The sequence below is a fragment of the Geotrypetes seraphini genome, chromosome 19, assembly GCF_902459505.1.
Source record: "Geotrypetes seraphini chromosome 19, aGeoSer1.1, whole genome shotgun sequence".
Classification (NCBI taxonomy): domain Eukaryota; kingdom Metazoa; phylum Chordata; class Amphibia; order Gymnophiona; family Dermophiidae; genus Geotrypetes; species Geotrypetes seraphini.
The window spans coordinates 15,088,905-15,111,306 of NC_047102.1; the positions used below are offsets into that span (position 1 = coordinate 15,088,905).

At 43.4% G+C, this 22,402-nt stretch overlaps 1 protein-coding gene across 2 annotated transcripts in view; it reads left to right on the top strand.

Moving 5' to 3' along the window:
- The window catches only part of BTBD10 (BTB domain containing 10), a 42,319-nt gene that overhangs the window by 9,937 nt on the left and 9,980 nt on the right, over positions 1 to 22,402 (top strand). For both annotated transcript variants that reach the window (XM_033928802.1, XM_033928801.1), the window contains exons 3-6: positions 8,211 to 8,410; positions 8,963 to 9,248; positions 11,730 to 11,832; positions 22,234 to 22,354. In XM_033928802.1, coding sequence (XP_033784693.1) covers positions 8,211 to 8,410; positions 8,963 to 9,248; positions 11,730 to 11,832; positions 22,234 to 22,354 — 710 coding nt within the window. The remainder of the gene's footprint in view (positions 1 to 8,210; positions 8,411 to 8,962; positions 9,249 to 11,729; positions 11,833 to 22,233; positions 22,355 to 22,402) is intronic.

Consider the following 22,402-nt stretch of genomic DNA (forward strand, 5'->3'; position numbering starts at 1 on the left):
GTGGAGATTTTTTGTGGATGGTAGATTTAGTTGGATTCTGTTAAGGATTCTTTTTTATGTCGACCAAACATTAGAGAATAACTGGATGAGGGGCTGCTGAGCTTCCATATAGGATCTGATGTAGGATACAAGACTATTTGAAAATTATTCAGGATGATATTGGGAGCCAATGTAGTTGCCTGATGAAGGTTGTGATTGAGTCAAATTTCTTTAATTTGTAGATTAGTCTAACTGCTGTGTTCTGGATGAGTTGTAGTTTGTGGATGAGAGAAGTGTTGATGCCAAGTAGGCGGAGTTGCAATAGTCCAGTTGAGGTAGGACCATCATCTGAACGATCAGAGCAAAGTGGTGTGGGTGGAAGTATGATCTTGAGTCGCAGTTGATGCATAGTGTAGATGGTCGTTTTCAGAAGGTTAGAAATTTGTGGTTCCATTGTGAGAGTGTTGTCTAAGATGCAGCCTAGTACTTTGGTGGATTTATGAGAGTGATGCCTGATGAAAGAGTGATGTTAGGTATGACATTCTGTTGTGTGGTGCAGAAACCAATGGCTTTAGTCTTAGTGGTGTTCAGTTTCAGCTTGTTGTTCGATGCCCAGGTTTGAATTTTATCTATATTTGAGATTTCTTTTGCCAATATTAGGATGGTTATTGGTTATGGGAATGAGGAAGAGGATGTCCTAATTTTTTCACATGACTGTATGCCAAGTAAAATTAATCTTTGTCCTTCAATTAATAATACAATGTAGCTGACATAGATGATTGAATAAAATGCAAGTTCATGGCTTCTTGGTGTGTACTCCATTTTGGGGTCCTAATGATTATTGCATACTAAATGCTAAGAAGCCCATTTTAAACCTGTGGACTTCTTAGCATCTAGTGTATACTAAATCTGTTGGTGCACCTTAGTAAAAGAACTCCTTTGACATCAGAGTATTCTGATTTCTGTTTTTATTCCAAATTTGCATGTCATGGTGGTGGTGGTGCCTGAGCATCAAGTAGCAAAATGAAGGTTACAGCTATTGCACAGAGACATTTTACCTTTATCGTCCCTTTTATTGCCTTCTTCCTTAAGATTTATGTATTGGGTACAGGTTGGAAGCCTAGGTACTAAACAGGTTGGCACAAACTCACTGCTCCTCCCACTCTTTTTGAGTCCTATTCTATCTCATATACACTGTACATGTCTGAGTATATATATTTAATTTCGTTCTGGCTAACTGGGCTGAGTCCAAGAAAGGGTGGTCTTGAAATATATGTTCCGGCATGTGTATTCATTAATGTGCTCAAAATCAATTTAATGCATGTCGACCTATGAGTTCACATATTTGTGCATATTAATTTGTATGCAAAAAATAAATAAATAATAAATTAAAGCAAAGCAAAGCTATGAAATGAGTAGAAGGAAATTTTGAGATCCAGAAATTCTGAAAAAGAACCAAAATTGTTTTGGCTTTTCATATCTCTTAACATTGTTCAATCACACTGACAAATGTTATTTTGGCTCTAATTTGGTGACTTGAGCTGTCTGATTGTAAACAGTTTAGGGCAGTCTTATATCTGAATCCGCTTATAATGCTATTGTTGTGTTGGATTGTATCGCGTGGTGCTTTATTGTGCTCGGAGTGAACTTCCACCATATAAAAGTTTTTATGTTACTTTATCATTCTAGGGTACATGTTTAGGCACCATCGAAACATTTGACTATTTTATGCATTTTGTTATAGTGTGGAAATTCTCCATTTTTATTAATATAATTTAGAATGTCTTTCTTCCAGAGAGAAGTTCAATTACCAAATATTTCTTTACAGAAAGGGTAATAGATTTGTGGTACAACCTTCCAGTAGACATGCTAGACACAAGTATAGTATTAGAATTAAAAAAAAATTGGATAAACTGTGGATCGCTGAGGGGAAAGGATCATAGAGATGTATGGATATTGGTTTGGATAGGAAGATTGAGTTGGATAGGCTGTGGAGGTCCCCCCCCCCCCACACAACACATACCCTTTTGTCATTTTCTGGATTTCTGGTTGCCATTAGTGTGAATGCCTTAAGAAAAAGAATAGGGTATCAAGAAAAATATTGCTGAATGTATAAATTGTATTTTAAAGAGAGAAGGTGCTTAGAAGTCAGTGCCAGTGGCTGATGCAGGCACACAAAGTTTTAATTAGCTTCAAGTTATTTTGATATTCAGAGGGAAATGCTTTGATTTTTTTTTTTTTTTTTTTTCCTTTTCTTTTTTGCTGTCCTTTTAATGTTTCTTTTGATGTTGTACTAAATGGAGAATTGTTGTATTCGGTATTTTTTTGTTTTATTTGTTGCAAAAAACCCAAGACCACCATGCTGAGTCATATAAGGTCCATCGAGCCCAGCAATCTCTCACAGTGGCCTGTCTCTTCCCCCCACCCCCAAATTTCTTCATGAAATTCTTAACGTCTTTTGAATCGTACTATATATTTGTTGCCTTGTTTAATCCTCCAGTGCTGATTGAATAACTTTCTATGACATGTGGCATGTCCTCTTTTATTGGTGTTTCCAAGTTTATGCATTTCTTGATATACCATACCATCTACAACTTCATATGGGTATTTATAAATACAGGTAAATGCTAATAGAAAAGAAATACAACATTTCTTTTAGAACAGAAGTTTTAATGTAGGTATTTTTCAGCCTCCTCACTGTTCCACCATTGAGACCTACCCCGCAGTGGTGTTACCAACTAACATTAAGGGCTTTATCAAATGTCAGTTTTTGACTAGATGGCTTCATATGTAAACAATAATGGTAGATTATTTTGTAAAGACATCCTCCTTGTCTTTCCTTATTGTTTTTCTTGTAAAGATGATCCCACCACACTAAGGGCTCCTTTTACAAAGGCACATTAGGGCCTTAATGTGTGGAATAGCGTGCGCGCTAGCTGCTACCGCTTCCTCTTGAGCAGGCGGTATTTTTTCAGCTAGCACGCGCTAATCTGGTGCGTGTGCTAAAAACGCTAGCGCACCTTCGTAAAAGGAGCCCTAAATGAATGAATGCTGTTGAAGTTATTGCTGTGATCTTGGAGAACAAGTGTGTAGATTAGTAAGTCAGTAATTTGGATGGCAAACCTCTATGAATATCATGCACAGCAGTTAAAACCTTGAAAGGAATTTTTGCTGAAAGTGGTGATCAGTGTTCTTGCTTAAGCAAATGGATAACATGATCCCATCAAGTGGCTCCTGTTAAACAAAACGTTGCAGTTAAGATACTATCTTCAAACGTTTGATATCAATGATGAAGACCTTAAAACTAGCATCAGAGAATGAAGTAGTTTTCGTAAAGCTGTTTGATCAAAATAAGGTTTAAGAGATCGAATCATTTTTGGATCACAGAGGAAATGTGTGTTTGAAAGTTTGTCAAGAACCCTTAGGATTTGTAAAGAACTTGAAATATCAATTTTCACACCTTCAATTTTTAGAGGTATCTTGATGGGTTAAACACCGTTCCCTATTTAACTATTCCATCCCACTCATATCCCCTCTCTCTCCAAACTGAAAAGCCCTTACCTGTTTAGTCTCTTCTCATAAGGAAGGTGTTCCATTCCTTTTACCATTTATTGAACCTTTTATAGTTGCATTGTATCTTTTTATTTTTTAGATTGAATGACCTGAACTGCACACAGGGCTAGATGCACGAAAGCCTCCGTTCGTCTAACGATCATCGCTAAGCGACTGATCATATTTGCTCTTAATGGCTTACCGCGTGGTTTTCTGTGCGATCCTACATTCTCAGATTCTGGCATGCAAATGAGGTCATTAATATTAAATCTAGGCATCTGATTGATGCCAGAACCTTGCATGCCAGAATCGGTTTCGTAGCACTGATTCGGAAAAGCCGTGTTGCCGCCAGATCTGCCTGTTTTTTTGTTTATTTTTTTTCCTATGAACACAAATGGTGTGTGTGTGTATGACACAATATCTGGGTCATAAAAAAAAAAAAGCCGTGCTCCCCCCCCCCAAAAAAAAAAAAAAAAAAATCAGCAGGAGGGATGCTCACTCCTTCCTGCCACCAGATGCCCCCTGCCCCCCCCAGAACCTCCCTCATACCTGGAAATTAGGTGACAGCAGTAGGGATGCCACTCCAAAAAGGCAGACCTTCCCCTTCCTGGTGCAGGGGCCTAAAGCATCTGAGTCAATCAGAGCCTTAGGCTCCTCCCTCTGTATCCTGGGATACAGAGGGAGGATCTTGAGGCCCTGATTGGCTTGACAGGGCCAGTCAAGACCTTAGACCCCTCTCTGTGCATCCCAGGATGCACCGGGAAGGGGAAGGCCTGCCATTTTGGAGTGGTGGGCCTGAGGAGCAGGAAGGCCTAGGCATCCTTCCTGCTGTCCACCTAATTTCCAGGTACGGGGAGCTGGGGGCATCCAGTGGCAGGAGAGAGTGGGCAGCCCTCCTGCCAAATCTTTTTTTTTTTTTTTTTTTTAGGAAGGGGGAGGAGTCATTTTGCGGTGGCCTTGCTGGGTGTGTGAGTGCAGCTAAGCATCCTAAGAGTATGCAACAAAGTTAAATGGTTTAATGTTTTCTTTTGATTGGCTGAAAATCAACGCGGTCAATTTGTATGCTGATTAAGCCAATTATAAAAATTCTGCTTGGATCCTGAACTTAGGCATTGCTAGGCGGCTGCAATTAGGGTTCCTAAAACGCCTAATATAGGCATCCTACTATACATAGAATCGGGCCTGAAATACCTATTTTTTACGCTCTCTTAAATCACAAATTTAGTTTTCTTAATTTGGTACACAAGGTCTCTAAAATTGTTGGATTGAAATTGTCCAGATTTTTGCAGGGATCCATTAGTCTGTGAATAAGATTAAAAGTTCAGTCCTGTGATGCTCTCATGCTTATAACTGTGAAAATTAAAGCGAAGGCGGAATATAGATTAGATTTCAGCAAGTAAACTGAAAAGACCTCTCGCCTCTGGTCTAATGCATATAGTACGTTAACAAATGACAGATGATGGAACAAAAGACGTTTCTGGAGGTGGATGGGGGTGGCCTGTAATTTCCTCTTTGCCCCTTTTGGGTTTCTATTTTGGTCAAAACTAGGGCAGGGATTTGGCACCATGAATCCCATTCACAGCTTCATGGGGATATTTCTACCCCAGTTTTATTTTCTCTCCCAGCTTACAGAGCAACAATATTCACTCAGTGGATTTAGAAAATGTTAAAGGCGCCCACTCCCTTTGTTCTGTTTAGTCCTTTGTGTGTCAGAAACGTGTTAAGTATGAGAGCTTTAAACTGAGATTTGAAATCATGGAGATACTCTCTTTCTTTTTTAAATATTATATAAGGTGGCTCACTTTAAAAAAAAAAATGCAACCAGACTGCTGGAATACTTTGAGACAGGGAGGTATGGTGTGATAAACAGAATAAGCCTGTTTTTTCTTTTAGAAACTACCTAGCTAGCTGCCTTTGTGTAAGTTTAAAATTCAGGAAATTCAGTTGAATAAAAATGTGTGTTTAAAATGAGTCTTCTGTATGATAGAAAATAGTTGTCACCTTTTTGAGATGTATTGCAGAATCCTAAAAAAAAAAAAAGGCAAGCTCATTCAACTGGAAATAGCTTCAGAGATGGTATTTGGCAGTACTGTATGCCCAAGAGCTTTTCCTCCCCTCCTCCTCACACCCAGCTTCTTGACTTTCTTTGCCTTGTCTGTCATTTGTATTATCCAATAGCGGTTTGCGGACGGGGAAGTAGTTTAACGTGTGCTAACAAACAAGAGGCCGTGAGGTTGGAGACGTCAGCATCACACTACGCACATTAGAGTAAATGACTAAGAAAATGATTTTATTAATATCTGAACCTGAAAGGCTGCATTGCCTGAGCATGAAAAGACCTGACTGGCTACAATGAAATTAGCTGTGAGAGAAAGAGAAAAGAAAACGGAAGGTAGATCTTTGGTGCAGTGGAACAGTGAAAAGATGATGGCAATATTAAATATGCTGAACTTGGCAAGTAATGCTCAAGGATGCTAAACTGACTTGGAAAGCTGCATTGTTTGCTGGATCACAGTTCCTTTTTACTCTGATTCCGAAGATACTGCCATGTCTTTGTGTTTCTGCCCTGTCACTGACCAGGAGGAGGTGCGTATTGATAAGGAGTTCCATAACCACAGGCATTGCATTAGGGGAAAGCATGCTTTTATCACACAATGCTGGATATTAAATAGTATTATCATTTTTGTATTGACAATTTAAAGATGCAAGAATTTTTTTGTGTGTGTGGGAGGGGGGGAGGAGAGGGAAGAGTTTTTAACATGTTTCATTAATCTTTCTTTAAATTGTGGGTGATACTTTAGCTGCAAACCCAAATATTACAATTAGTATGTTTGAGGCAATTTATACTTCACAATTCTTGAGAATACTGGACAAAATTATTTTGCTGGATTTTTTGACAGGTAAAACTGTACTATCAGTCTTTTAAAGACACAGGAACACAATGTGGTTCATAAATACACATCAAGAAAACAATTTTGTATAAATGTATGTTCTTTCTGTTTTCTTAGTTGTGTGTCAGTGAGCAACACAGTAAAAAGCATTTCCATTTACAGATGCTGGATTCAGTTGTACCATTCTTGGCCGATTTCTCATACATATTCATTGCTAATGTGTTAAAGACCTGACTGCATGCTAGTTTATATCTTTTAGTTCCAGAAATTAATTTTATAAATTATACATTTTTAAACTGGAGATATATGTTCATGATAGGGATGCAAGAGGGCAAATCAAAAATTAAAGACAATTGTTAAATTACGCGATAACTGGAACAGAGCTAGCGAAATGCAACATATGTACTCATTCATGCACAGTGCAGTGCTTAGCCTTTAGTCGTGTGGCAGCTACGAGGTCAGAAACACGGACGCTCCATTGCAAGATTGCATCATCTAAGAACAACGTACAGTAGTAATGTAATGTAATGTAATGTAATTTATTTCTTATATACCGCTACATCCGTTAGGTTCTAAGCGGTTTACAGAAAATATACATTAAGATTAGAAATAAGAAAGGTACTTGAAAAATTCCCTTACTGTCCCGAAGGCTCACAATCTAACTAAAGTACCTGGAGGGTAATAGAGAAGTGAAAAGTAGAGTTAGAGGAAAAATAAAAATAAAATAAATATTTTAACAAGACAGCATTGATCTAAATACTTTGGAAGGTAGAAGAGAGGAGAGAAAGGAATAGAAGCAGAAGGGGGAGCCGTTGAACAGTAGAATTCTGGAGAAATTTAAATGATAGAAATAGAACAAAACAAAGACAAAAGGCAAAACAATAGATAACATTAAAGATAAAGATAGTGCGCTTTCTTTGGGCAGAGGGAGTGAAACCTGTGGAAATTCACTGTCTGATATTGACTCACTATGGACATAGCACCGTGAATCAACAACAAGTTTATGATTGAGTAAAAAATGTTTAAAGTGGGAAGAACAGGTATAGTAAATGAAGGTTGTTCATCAACATCGCGCACACAAAAGCACATTGACAGGACGGATGCCTTGATTAGAGAAGACCAACAGATAACGGTGTCTCGGTTGGCTGCAGATTTGAAATCAGCTCTGGATCTGCATTTACCATAATGCATGATGACTTTGGATACAGGAAAGTTCTGCGCATGATGGGTTCCCAAACAGTTTACTGATCTGCACAAGCAACAGTGTGACCCAGTTCCTGAGACGGATTGAAGAAGATCTGAGTATTCTGGAGAGAATTGTCACCAGTGACAAGACATGGGTGCATCACTGTGACCCGGAGAGCAAAAGACAAAGCATGATGAAGTAAAGGAAGTGGTGCTCACCTGGCTTTGGGAACAGCCAAAAAACTTCTTTGCAGGAATGCAGAAGCTAGTTGAATGATACAGCAAATGTGTTGCCTTGCATGGGGACTATGTCTGTTTCTACTTGTCCTGATTTGTTTTAACATTTTATGTATATAACCATTTTGTAAACTGTTTTGATATAAAACGGTATAGAAAATTTTAAAATAAATAAACTGCTCACAGTTACTTCTATTAAAGCCATTAAATGCATTTTGCCTTTACTTTTTGGTTTAACCTTGTACAAATTGATGCTTTACTGTTGATATTTGATACCATTAGAGGACCTCTACAGGTATAAGGCATCAGCCCCCAAAGAATATTACATGTGATGTGTTGTGTCTCTTTTGTTTTTGTTTTTTTTAGTACTCCATCTCGTTGTAGTAAAGGAGGATCAACAGGACACACAAAAATGAGTCTTCATGGTGCTACTGGTGGTCATGAGCGTTCAAGAGACAGGCGCCGTTCAAGTGACAGGTCTCGTGATTCATCCCATGAAAGGACAGAAAGTCAGCTTACACCATGTATCAGAAATGTTACATCACCAACAAGGCAGCATCATGGTGGTATGTTAAGGCTTTTGCATTTATTGGCCAAAAAAGAATTACACCTTATTGTAATTTGTAATCTCTTTTGTTCTGCTGGAAGTGGTGAATATTGAATATTATTTTGGCTTTATATGTAATACTGTGATGACAATTACTATCTTATTTAACTACAAGATGCTGTTCCTTCCCTTAGTTCTCTGTATTTCAAACTTTTGCTTTTAGTCTCCCCCCCCCCCCCCCCGATCATGCATGTATGAATGGCATAGCTGGATAGAGCGTAGTAAATTTGTTTGTTTCCATCTTCTTTCAAGGTTACATACGTATATCACCTTTGTGTATATAAATCTGTATCCTGTTTAAACTTCAGTCATTCTAACTCAAAAGTGCTTTATGCAAATTTTGGGTCTTTGAATCAGAAGGGTCTTCTTGGTGGATATAATATGCTCATCTCTGTTGCCTCTGGTTGCAACCAATTAAATCTTAGTATATACTGTCAAATTCATAATTTTCTGTTGATTCTCTTGCACATAATCTTATGTTAAAATCTTATCCTTGATTTATGTCTTGTAGATAGAGAAAAAGAGCACAGCTCATCTCGACCAAGCAGCCCCCGTCCTCAGAAAGCTTCTCCAAATGGCTCTAGCAGTAGTGTTGGGCTAAGTAGCAGGAATAGTAGCCAGTCAAGTACAGATGGGAACTGTAAAGCTGCTGGGGAGATGATATTTGTTTACGAGAATGCAAAAGATGGCGCTCGAAATGTGAGAACTTCTGAACGAGTGACGCTGATAGTGGACAACACCAGATTTGTTGTTGATCCATCTATTTTCACTGCACAGCCAAACACAATGTTAGGGAGGTTTGTAATACATTTCATTTATTACTTCAGAGGCTTATTTTCAGTAATCTGAACATTTCTGGTTTCTTTTTAAATGTTTTAGAAATTATAGTTACAGTGGAACCTTGGTTTATGAGCATAATTCGTTCCAGAAGCATGCTCGTAAACCAAATTGCTCGTATATCAAAGCATGTTTCCCCATAGGCAGTAAGGGAAACTGCTTTGATTGGTTCCACCTCCTCCCCCCCCTCCACGAGGCTACCGGCGCTGCTCCATTCTCCCCCCCTTGAGGAATCCAACGCTGTTCCAAACCCCTCCCCGCAATCCAGCTTCCCCCCCCCTGCGAACCAGCATCCCAACCCCCCGTTCGCGTTGCCCACCCTCCACCGCGATCCTACTTTCCTCCCTCCCGAGCAGTCAATGACACCCTTTACCCGACTTGGCACCAGTGCCGGTGCCCGAAGATCCTCCCTCTTCTGGCGCGGCTGGGCAGTGCGTCAGAGATCCTCCTTCTGCTGATCTGGGCTGGGCTGGACTGGCGTTGAGCATTTGCACATGCTCAAAGCCTTCTGGTCTCGCTCTCTCTGAGATTGAGAGCGAGACCAGAAGGCTTTGAGCATGCGCAAATGCTCAAAGCCAGTCCAGCCCAGCCCAGACCAGAAGAAGGAGGATCTCCAACGCACCGCCCAGCCCAGGCTGCGTCAGAAGAGGGAGGATCTTCGGGCACCGGCACTGGTGCCAAGTCGGGTAAAGGGTGTCATTGGCTGCTCGGGGGGGGGGGGGGGAGTAGATCGCGGTGGAGGGGGGATGCCGGATCGCTGGGGGGGGATGCCGGATCGCCGGGGGGGGGGGGGTGCTCGTACAGCGAGGCAAGCTCGGTTTACGAGGCACCAAGTTTGCGAATGTTTTGCTCGTCTTGCAAAACACTCGCAAACTGGTGCACTCGTAAACCGAGGTACCACTGTATTTTCATTCTCTCTCAAATGTTTGTAACAGTTTGAATATTGATACCGTGTCGAGCTCCATACTCATGGAGATGATGCGGTATATAAATTTAAGGTTTAGATTAGATTATTTATCCACAGTTTTCTGGGTTAGCAGAAAACAGAATTGCTGCCCTTTGTTTTATTCTTTCCAACCTAATGGAATTTGGAAGGAATCGTAGAAAAGGAGTCATAAATCTTTGTCTAGGGGCTAAATAATTCTTTGAAAATTTAATGGAATAGGATGAAACTGGCTATGAGGGGAAGACAGGTGCAAAAGATATAGGTAGTAAATGGGCCAGATTGGACTGGGGCTCCAGAGACAATAAGAATCCTTCTCCCAACACCCTATGGGAATTCACAGCTTATTAACATTTGCTATACCACCTAGTTTTGCAGATCTGCAGTTTACAATAAAATAGTTAGAACACATTATTTTCTGTTATAATCTGAAAACTACTTAACATAAAATATAAACTCCAACATTATGAAAGGGAAAGTGCAGATATCTATACCAAAACAACCATAGGAAGTATTGCCCCCTCAAGCTCATGCAACAAAGTAAGCCTTTAGCTGTCCTTTTAAACCTCTTTAGCAAACCACCACTAAGCGCAAGCATCCAGAAAGACCATTCCACACTGAACATACAAAGCAAAAAAAAAAAAAAACAACCAAAAACAACCCAACCCTCATAAATTCTCAATGCATCCCAGATGGTGCTGGGATGTCATCCTGCGTGGCTCATAAAGGATGACAGTCAGCAAGGTAAAGTAGGAGCTTTTTATAATGAGCCCTGTGCATTAACACAAATTTAAATCTACTCCCTAAGGAAGTCCCTGATTGGCTCAGGCTCCCCAGGCCCTCCCAAGGGAGGAGCCCAAGGCACCTGAGCCAATCAGAGCCTAAGGCCTGTAGTTCGTCGCTGGAGGCCGGAGGAGCAGGAGGGACTGAGCACCCCTCCTGCTCCCAACTTAAAGGAGGGGGCGGGAGCGTCGGTGTCTGCTGTCCGGTGGCAGGAGGGAGCAACCCTCCTGCCATTTGTTATTTTTTTTGGGGGGGGGAGAAGAAGAGGGGCTGATGGCAGGAGGGAGTAGGAATCCCTCCTGCCATTCATTTGCGGCGGCGGGCATTTTTTTTTTTTTTGTTCAGGGGGAGGGGGTGCTTTTTTAAAAAAATAAAAAAAAAACCCAGGCAGACCTGTTGGTAATATAGCCAAGCAATACTTGGTGAATCAATCACTTGGCTATTTTGCATGGGGTTTTACTCATTTGCATGTTTGGATTGGATCGTTAAGTAGGCGGTGAGCCTTTTAGTGAATTGGGTGGGTAGCAACGGCCTATGTCTTGGAAAAGGCAGTGTTGCTTGACTAAAGAAACTTGTCATGCTGTTTCCAACACATACAGTTCCAAATGTTGGGGCAGTGCACACTCGTGGTGAAAATCTAACTTGTCTTTGTTAATGTCATAGAAAGAAAAACTCTTCTGTTGAAGTTCCTAAATACAATGGTTTTGTTGTACAGGATGTTTGGATCGGGCAGAGAACATAATTTCACACGGCCCAATGACAAGGGAGAGTTTGAAGTAGCAGATGGGATCAGTTCCACTGTGTTCCGTGCAATTCTGGTGAGATTCTTTTCTCAAGTTGGGAATACCTTGCACATTATTACTTTTATTTGTGTTAATGGGGGTCATACAACTCTGGTGAATTCTGGGCACCCAAGAGGAAAATTCTATAAGAGGCACCTAACTTAATTAGTAAATTGACTTTAATGATCAGCTTTAACAAGCTCATAATTGAAAAAAAAAAAATTTAATTGGGAGATAGGCACTTAATACCAAAGTAGGTGTGTTTAGGGGTGGAGAAAGACTTAGGCGCCATTAGGCATGATTCACTAAAGGATATAGGCACCTATAATGTAGACCATTAAAACCCTGCCCTACATTAGCGGTACCTAAATTTTAAGTTAGATGTGATTTTGTAATATGATTGACATGTAGTAGGGCACCTATCTTTTTTTAGGTGCCAGTTACAGAATCTGGCCCCCAGTGCCTTGAGGTCTGTGAGGATTTTCATGATGAATGTACATGAGAGAGATCATTTTGCACGCATTTGATTCATTAGCCAGGTTGACTTGCTTAGTTGGCTATTCTGAAAATCAGAACTGTTAACTCTGCAGTACTAGTTAACAATCACTGTTTACTTTTTGAGCAGTCTGAACTGAGCTCTCTAATAACTCCAAAGAATGTAGAAATGAGGTTGTCAACAAGCTTTAGATGGTACCACTTTAATGGATTAGCTCAGGACATCTGTGGTTTAACTTGAAAGAGCTTTGCTCCCTTCATCAGGTCAGTATAATCTGAGTTAAGTTGTAGATATCTTCTTATTGGACCATTTGACACTTGTTTCTAGGTATTCAAGTGGGCTAAGATTGGAAGCACAATATTGAAGTCTATAAAAGAAAAGTGAAACAGCAGTTTATATTGCTGTTTATCAATTGTATCATGGATGCAAACTAACATCTGATTTTTGGCATATCTGCTATTTTTATTTATTTAAGCATTTTTCTCAGTGTTTTTTCCAAGATGAGTTACATTTAAGTACACTACATAATTTCCCTGGTCCTAGTAGGCTCATAATCTGAGTTTTTTTCCCCCCTTAGGGCAGTGGAGGGTTAAGTGAATTGCCCAAGGCCACAGTTATATTTGAACTGGTCTGTCTCACTGCTCTAAACACTAGGCGAGTACTCCAAGCATGAATATGCATGAGATTTGGGGCCAATATTCAGATTGTGGGAGGCAGCTCAGCAGTCGACAGCAAACCCGAAAAGTCAATGGCAGTTGCCAACATTTAATTTTTCTTTTGTTGTTTTCTTTAACTGTTTTCTTTTGGTTTTGTTTTGTTTTTTTAGTTCAATTGAGTTTAGTAAATATACAAAGTACAAAGTGTACAATACAAAGCTAAGCATATATAACATAACACAAAATAGCACAAGATAACACAAAAGTCTTGGATGTCACTTGCAATAGGACTAATAAAGATGAAGTCTAGAATCTGCACAAATGTCAATGGAATAATCGATGCAATGGAATCTATCAATGCAATATGAGAGAGTAGAATAACTTTTATCAGTTGTATGGTGACACCGAGAGTTCTAGAATAGGTGCCCAAATCTGTTCAAAAATTTTAATAGATTTCTTTCTTTCGGTTGCAATATGTTCAAACTTGGTAACTAAATGAACTGTGTTTTACCAGGTCGCATACTCTGCAGCAGCCATATTCTTCCAATTGGACAAAACTATTCTCAAGGCAATGAGTGGTAATAGTTTAGTGTTATCTTCTGAGATGGATAATTGCATGCCATAAGCTCCTTTGATGATAATATTGTAAGACAAGGGAATTGTTAGCTTAAGAATAGAGCAGATTTTGTGCCAGTAATCAAGCAATAATGGACAGACATAGAGCATGTGGCATAAAGTACCAACTGAATTACCCCAAGACCAGGCGCAATCTCCAGATATGGACTTCAGCTTTGATAGATGAATAGGGATCCAATAAGCTCTGTGGAGTAGAAAAAAGTAAAAAGAAAGGAGGATTGAAGAAAGGAGGCAGAGTGGCATACTTTGGAAGTGCATGACCAGATTTTTTGCCAGATGTCATCTGTGATAGATATCCAGATCATAGTTCCATTTCTTCTCAACACCAGTAGGTCTCGTGACTTTCTTAGATTGTATGAATTTGTACCAATTGGAGGCTTCTTTTTTCTTGAAAGAGATTGCCGAGCAGAGCTCTATAACATCCAGACATGCAACATATATAGACGTGGAACCCATATAGGATTGAATGGAGTGTTTTAGTTGAAGCCACTGATATAACATGTAGGAGACAGTTTGTAGCGATCACATACAAAGCCATAAGGAATCCATGCAGACCCATCATAAAGTTGATTGACTTGCCATATGCCCACTTTTTGCCAGTGTTTCCAATCAACCAGTGGCTTTGAATCTTAAAAAGCTTCATTTCTCCATAAAGGGCCATGTAGTGTGGTTGACCACATTCAAATATTTGTTAGGTGTGACTGCTTGGTTAGACTGGAGAACTCTTGGGCATAGGATGACTGTAAAATTGCATATGTTTTTTTTTTTCATACGTAACCTATACTGGTAAATGTGCTGTTGTATTCAGTAATTTGCAGTTTTCATAGATTCAGATATTGTAAGGCACTAGAATCTTTTGATTTCACTGTGATTACTTTTTTTTTTTTTCCATTATTTTTTATTTTCTAATTTTTCATAAAGTGTACATAATAATAAAATACAATTGATAAATGCATATTATCACTTTTATATCTAATACATTATATATCTGAATTTGATTTTCCCCCTCACCCTCCCCCCTCCCTTTCATTACTTTAATATAATATTTTAATTTTCAAATTTTTATAAAACAGTATACAACATATTAGAATACAATTGATAAATATTCAATAACTTTTTTATATCTAATACAATATAATCTAAACAAATTTTGTCCCATTTCCCTCCCCCCACCCTTTTATTACCTTTTATTCATACGTTACATTTTGTATAATATATTATAACATACTATGTATAAATTAATTTTTCTTACCCCCCCTCTATGTGTGTCATAAAAAGATCCTTAAAATAAGAAAAGAAGAAGAAAACATCATATTATTTATTCATTACAGTATTTTGTCAATGGCCCCCATATTTTTATAAATTTAGTATATGTCCCTTTTTGTATTGCTATTTTTCTTTCCATTTTAAAAATATGACATATTGTATTCCACCAAAATGTGTAATTTAGGTTGTTGTAATTTTTCCAATTATTAGTTATATGTTGAATGGCAACCCCTGTCATAATTAATAAAAGCTTATTCTTTAGCACTCTCCAGACCAGTAGAGGTTAACTTTACGATTGGGTATATATCTAATCATGACCAGCAGGTGGAGACTGAAAACAAAACTTTGGGACAGTATATCCTAGCCCCTCCTCTCTATTTCCCTCAGTCTTCTTTCAGTCTCCAGCAGGTGTTGAGTGATCTGTACCCATCTCCCTTGGTAGGGCTGTTGGAATTTGTTTAGAGGTTTATTGTCCCTGTTTTTAGCCGGACGGAGCTTGGACGGACTCTGTTTGGGGGTTCGTCCGACCTCGGGGGTGTCAAACCCGGCGGGTCACGAGCGGGGTCCCTCCCCCCACTTCCTCCACCTCCCCATATTTTTTTAGAGGAGCCTCAGCAGTAAGCCTTGCCCCCTAAATCAAGCAAGGCATATTGCTTCGAGAGCCTGTGGAGTCTGTTCTGTAAAAAAAAAAAAAAAAAAATCCTGAGGTAGTGCTGGTCTGGAGGGTTGTATCCCTTTAAGAAAACTGTATTTTACTGTATTTTTTCATCTAACCGGCACTTTTTTACAGCTAGGTCGCGTATGGAGCAATGAGCACTTCTAAAGGGAAAAAGTGCTCATTGTGCTCCAGACGCGAGGCACTCGCGGCCGGCCTGTGCAAGCGGTGTTCAGGCCGGTGCGGTGGAGGAGCTCCGTCGGCAGCGGCTGCAGGCGCCCAGAGCTCCCCGCCGATGGTGCCTCGCGAGTCGGCAGGGAACGGTGGAGAAGCCCGGTCTTCTCCGTCCGCCCACGGAGGGATTCCCCGAGCCGCCGACGGTCGGGTTTTAGAGGATTCCCTCTCAGCTGATATTTTGACAGCTGATGCCGGCTTGCCTGTTTTAGCGGCTGAGACTATTCAGGTCTCTCAGCCGCTTCAGGCTGTGGAGGGAGCTGTTTTGGCGGGAAAGACGCCATCTTCTCTGTCTGGCCCCTCCATTTTGTCTTCCACCTCAGGTGACCTTCCCCCTGTTTTGTCTAAGCAGGGGCAGGTTTCTGCTGGGTCCCCTGCTGTGGCAGGGAGTCCCTTGGGACCCTCGGGGGGTTTTTCCCCTGATTTTTTCTTTTCATTATGCAAAGCCTATTTTCAGGCGGCTGGGGGTCCCGGTTGCGCCCAGGGGGTCTCGGGGGGTGGGGTTTCCTCCGCGCTCCCTGCGGCTTTGCCTCTCTCGTCTGACGTGACGTCCCCTCCGCCGCCTCTCTTGTCCAAGCGTCCGCGGGTGTCGTGGGACGAGGATTTGTGGTCGGAGGAACGTGTCGGTATGGAGGAGGACCTGGACCCTTCTGAGGAATTCCAGGACCCTCTGGAGGGGACGGAAGCTGGCGGCGGGTTGTCGGGTTTCCCGTTCTCCAGTGACGAGGCGTCCGTGGTGCGCCTTTTTCAGAGAGATGAGCTGCCTGACCTTATTCAACAGGTTTCTTCGGCTTTGCGTTTTGAGGACGCGCCGCCGGAGACTCCGCGTGTGGGGGACCCTCTATTACGAGGGATCCGTTCCGTTTCCCGCTCTTTTCCTATGCATCAGGATATTCGGGATATTATTCTTGAGCAGTGGAAAACGCCGGAGACGCCGTTTCGGCTGGCGCGCAGCATGGCTCGCCTGTATCCCATTCCTGAAGGGGATCGGGCTACGTTAGCTTCGCCAGTCGTGGATGCGGTGGTCTCGGCTATTTCCAAGCGGCATACCGTGCCTGTTGAGGGCGGTTCTGCCTTGCGGGACTCTGAGGAGCGCAAATTGGAGAACATCCTTAAGCAAAATTTTCAAGTCTCTGCTTTTGGGGTCCAGGCGGCTATTTGTGGGGGACTGGTCGCTCGCGCCGTGTTTCGGTGGGCGGAGCGGGTCTTGGATCGAGAGTCTGACGACTGGTCTCTGGTGGATCAGGAGGTAGCAAAGATTGAGATGGCTGCCTCATTCCTCTCGGATGCTCTGTATGACTTGGTGCGGATCTCGGCTAAGTCCATGGCTTTTGGCGTGGCCGCAAGGCGTGTGTTGTGGCTGCGCGCTTGGGCGGCGGATGCTGCGTCCAAAGCTAAGCTTACTAAATTTCCCTTTCGGGGGTCGTTTTTATTTGGAGAGGACTTGGATAAGTTAATTCAGACTCTGTCGGACTCGAAAGTTCCCCGTTTGCCGGAGGACCGTGCCCGCCCGGCGTCTCGGGGGGGTGCGGCCCGGGGGCGTTTGCGGGAATTTCGCAAGTATCGCCCTGGGCGTGGGGCTGCTTCTTTCCAGTCTCCGGGGTTTTCCCGGGGTCGGTTCTTCCAGCGCATGCAGCCCTTTCGGGGGGCCCGTCGGGGGGCAGGGAACCCCTCCGCCGGTTCCCCCGCTTCCCGTCCTGCACAATGACGCCTTGCCGGCGCCCCCCTTGGTTCCGGTGGGGGCCCGGCTGCGCGACTTTTTTCCCAAATGGGCCGAGATCACGTCCGATCAGTGGGTCCTGGAGGTGGTGCGGGACGGTTATGCCCTGGAGTTCGCCCGCTCTCTGCCGGATTTTTTCCTCGCTTCTCCGTGTCAGACTCCGGGGAAGAAGCAGGCTTTTCGCCAGACCCTTCAGCGCTTGCTAGATCTCAGGGCAGTAGTTCCGGTGCCCCCCCCGGAGTGGGGCACGGGCAGGTACTCCATTTACTTTGTGGTGCCCAAGAAGGAGGGGACTTTTCGGCCCATCCTCGATTTGAAAGGGGTCAACAGGGCTCTCAAGGTTCCCTCTTTCCGTATGGAAACGCTGCGGTCGGTCATTCTGGCGGTTCAGCCGGGGGAGTTTCTCACTTCTCTCGATCTGACGGAGGCCTACTTGCATGTTCCTATTCGGACCTCTCATCAGCGTTTCCTGCGCTTTGCGATCTTGGGTCGGCACTATCAGTTCTGTGCGCTTCCCTTTGGGCTGGCCACGGCTCCCCGGACGTTCACCAAGGTGATGGTGGTCGTCGCGGCAGCCTTGCGGTCGGAGGGCATTCTGGTACACCCCTACCTGGACGACTGGTTAATTCGGGCCAAGTCGTTGCAGGAAAGCTACCGGGTTACGGCTCGGGTGGTGGAGTTTCTCCGGTCGCTGGGCTGGGTGGTCAACCTTTCCAAGAGTCGGTTGGTTCCGGCTCAGCGTCTGGAGTACCTCGGGGTGCTGTTCGACACCTCCTTGGGGAAGGTCTTCCTCCCAGAGGCCCGGGTGAGCAAATTGCAGTCTCAGATTCGCCTGCTTTTGGCGTCCCGGTGTCCTCGGGCGCGAGATTTCCTCCAGGTCCTGGGGTCGATGGCGGCGTCCCTGGACGTGGTGAGGTGGGCGCGGGCCCACATGCGTCCTCTTCAGTATGCTCTGCTCCGGAGGTGGTCTCCCCAGAGGCTCGGGATGGATGTTCCGGTTCCCCTGCGAGGCTTGGCGCGCTGCAGTCTGCGTTGGTGGCTCCGGACCCCTCACCTAGTTCAGGGGGTGGGTCTGGATCTTCCGCAGTGGACGGTGCTCCTTACGGATGCGAGTCTCCTGGGTTGGGGGGCCCAGTGTCTGGGTCACTCTGCTCAGGGAACCTGGTCCACGGAGGAGGCCTCCTGGTCGATCAACGTGTTGGAGACCAGGGCGGTCCGGCTGGCGCTGTTGGCTTTCCACTCCCTTTTGTTGGGCAAGTCGGTCAGAGTCCTGTCGGACAATGCCACGGCGGTGGCTTATGTCAATCGTCAGGGGGGCACCAAGAGCACTCTGGTGGCGCAGGAGGCGGCTCGGCTCATGGTTTGGGCGGAGTCGCATCTTCTGGACCTCTCGGCCTCTCACATTGCCGGGGTAGAAAACGTTCAGGCGGACTTCCTCAGTCGTCACTTCTTGGATCCGGGAGAGTGGTGTCTCGGCGCCGAGGCGTTTCAGTTGCTAGTGCGTGCTTGGGGGCAGCCCCTGATGGATCTGATGGCTACAAGTGGCAACGCCAAAGTACCCCGCTTCTTCAGTCGTCGCAGGGACGGTCTGGCCGAGGGTCTGGATGCTCTGGTCCAACCGTGGCCAACGGAGGGGCTGTTGTATGTGTTCCCTCCTTGGCCATTAGTAGGCAGAGTACTGCTTCGCATTGTTCGCCATCCGGGGCTGGTGGTCTTGGTGGCTCCGGATTGGCCTCGTCGTCCGTGGTATGCGGATCTGGTGAGGCATCTGGTGGCGGATCCTCTTCCTCTGCCTCTCGAGTGCGATCTTCTGACGCAGGGTCCCATTCCCATGTTCGACCCGTCTCCCTTTTGTCTTACGGCTTGGCTCTTGAAAGGGGCCGCCTGAGTAAGAAGGGATATTCCGACAAGGTGATCTCTACACTTTTGGGGTCCCGGAGGCTTTCTACCTCTCGGGCTTATGTACGGGTTTGGCGTCTGTTTGAGGAATGGTGCCGAGCGCGGGGAGTGGTCTCCTTTCGCGCTTCTCTGCCTAACATTCTAGAGTTTTTGCAGGATGGCCTGGATAGGGGCCTGGCCTGGTCTTCTCTTCGGGTTCATCTGGCGGCCCTGTCGGCTTTTCGGGGGCTGGTGACAGGTCAGCGTTTGTCAGCCATTCCTGATGTGATTCGCTTTCTTAGGGCGGCCAAGTTGCTCAGGCCTCCCATAAGGCCCTCGATTCCCTCTTGGGATCTCAATCTGGTTCTCTCTGTTCTAGTGCGCCCTCCTTTCGAGCCGTTGGATGGCTGTTCGTTGAAGGACCTTACGCTGAAGTCGGTCTTTTTGGTGGCCATTACTTCCGCTAGACGGGTGTCGGAGCTACAGGCTTTCTCTTGTAGGGCTCCCTTCCTGGAGTTTTCAAAGGAGCGGGTTGTTTTGCGGCCTGTTCCTTCCTTTCTGCCGAAGGTAGTTTCTCCTTTTCATGTCAATCAATCGGTGGTCCTCCCGGTCTTGGGTAGTCGGGAGGGTTCTTCTGAGCAACGACAGCTGCGCAAGTTGGATGTCGGTCGGGTCCTCCATGCTTATGTGCAGCGGACCCGGGATTTTCGGAGCTCCGATCATCTCTTTGTGCTTCTGGCGGGTCCTCGTCGGGGGGCTGGCGCTTCTAAGGCTACTATTGCGCGCTGGATCAAGGAGACGATCGCTTCCGCTTATCTTCTGAGTCAGAAGCCGGTTCCGGAGTTTCTCAAGGCTCATTCCACTAGGGGTCAGGCGGCTTCTTGGGCTGAGTCGTCGCTCGTGCCTCCGGTGGATATTTGTAAGGCTGCGGTTTGGTCCTCCTTGCATTCATTTGTTCGGCATTATCGGGTAGATGTTCAGGCGCGTCGGGACGCGGTGTTCGGTGAGCGTGTTCTGGTATCGGCCCTTCGGGGGTCCCGCCCGTGAGAGGGACTGCTTTGGTACGTCCCAATCGTAAAGTTAACCTCTACTGGTCTGGAGAGTGCTAAAGAAGGAGAAATTAGGTTCTTACCTGCTAATTTACTTTCTTTTAGCTTCTCCAGACCAGTAGAGGTCCCCACCCTGTCTGTTGTTGTTGTTGTTGGGGCTGTTGCGCGGGCAGTTTTTGGTTTTTGCTGCGGGTTCTAGTATTTTTCTAGGGCCGGGGAGAATTGAAGAACAGCGGCTGTGGCTCGGCTGGCTTAGCTGGCGAGCTGTGGGGACCTTCTTCCTTCGGGAATTTCTCCTCTGCATTTTCCAACAGCATTTTTTGGGTATGTTATTGGTTACTCCTTTCGGAGTATTGTTTTTTCTCTCTGTTGTTTCCAGTTCTTGGTTCTGCTTGGCTATTCGGCAGACTGAGGGAAATAGAGAGGAGGGGCTAGGATATACTGTCCCAAAGTTTTGTTTTCAGTCTCCACCTGCTGGTCATGATTAGATATATACCCAATCGTAAAGTTAACCTCTACTGGTCTGGAGAAGCTAAAAGAAAGTAAATTAGCAGGTAAGAACCTAATTTCTCCTTATTTTCTGGTGAAATTTGACTTTTTATTCTCATCATTGTTCCAAATAAAATTGTATCATATGATATTGCAATATGATTTTCCATTAATTTATTAATTTGTGGCCAAATTGAATTCCAAAAAATTTTAATATAAGGACAATGATATAATAAATGATCTAATGTCCCTGGTTCTAGATTACAGTGCCAGCATCTATTAGACTTAGAACTGTCTAATTTTTGTAAACGAGTAGGGGTCCAAAAAGCTCTATGTAATAAAAAGAACCATGTTTGTCTCATAGATGCTGACACTGTACATCCCATTCTCCAAGACCAAATTAGTGGCCATTGAGATGCATTAATTTGATGTCCAATCTCAATGCTCCAAATGTCTCTTAGACCATTTTTTGGTTTTTTATTTAAATATCCAGATATTAATTTATACCACAATGCGGCTTGATGTCCTAGGAAGTCTGCTTTAAAGCATAAGAACTTTAAACTATATTGATTGTTTAATGATTTCCATTCAGGGAACCCAACCTGAATGGCCTGCTTCAATTGCAACCATTTAAAACTTTGTGTTTTATTGAGACCAAATCTATGTTGCAATTGTGGAAAATCCAGCAGTTTACCTTCTGAAATAATATCATCTAGAGATCTAATGCCTGCATTAATCCAGTTCTTCCAAAGGATTTGAGCTCCGCCAATTTTGATCTTGGAGTTTATCCATATGGATTGATTAGTTGATTTGTATATTGGGATGGGTGTTAATTTATCAGTAAATCTCAATGTTTTCCAAGTATCCATTATTATTTTATTTTCTTTGTATCTTTTAGGTATATTAATACTTGGTAGATGAACTAAATTTAGGGGAAACATAAGGCGCCATTCCAAATATAACCAATCTGGTGCATTATCTATAAGTTCTGGGAGGATCCAATACATACCCTGACGTAGAATATAGGCTTGATGGTACCTATAAAAATTTGGAAAATTTACCCCTCCCTCCTTAATTGATTTTTGTAAGGTTACTAAAGCTATTCTAGATGTTTTACCAAGCCAAAGAAATTTTGTTAAAATTCTATTAAGCTTTTTATAAAAGGACCCCTGAAAATAAATAGGTATCATACTCATTTGGTAGCAAACTACAGGCAACATCATCACTGTGATTACTTAATATTCTACTTCTGATACTGTGATTAATAAAAAAAACAAAAACAAACCTTTTTGTTTAAAAGTCATGCTCTGTTCATAGTGGTTTCATTTTGGTATTTATTTTTCTTTTAAATTCATAAGGATTACTACAAGACTGGGATAATCCGGTGTCCTGATGGAATATCTATTCCTGAACTAAGAGAAGCTTGTGACTATTTGTGTATCTCATTTGAATATAGCACTATCAAATGTAGAGATCTCAGTAAGTATGGAATTTGTGAATGTCTAGTAGTAATATCTCACCATTGTG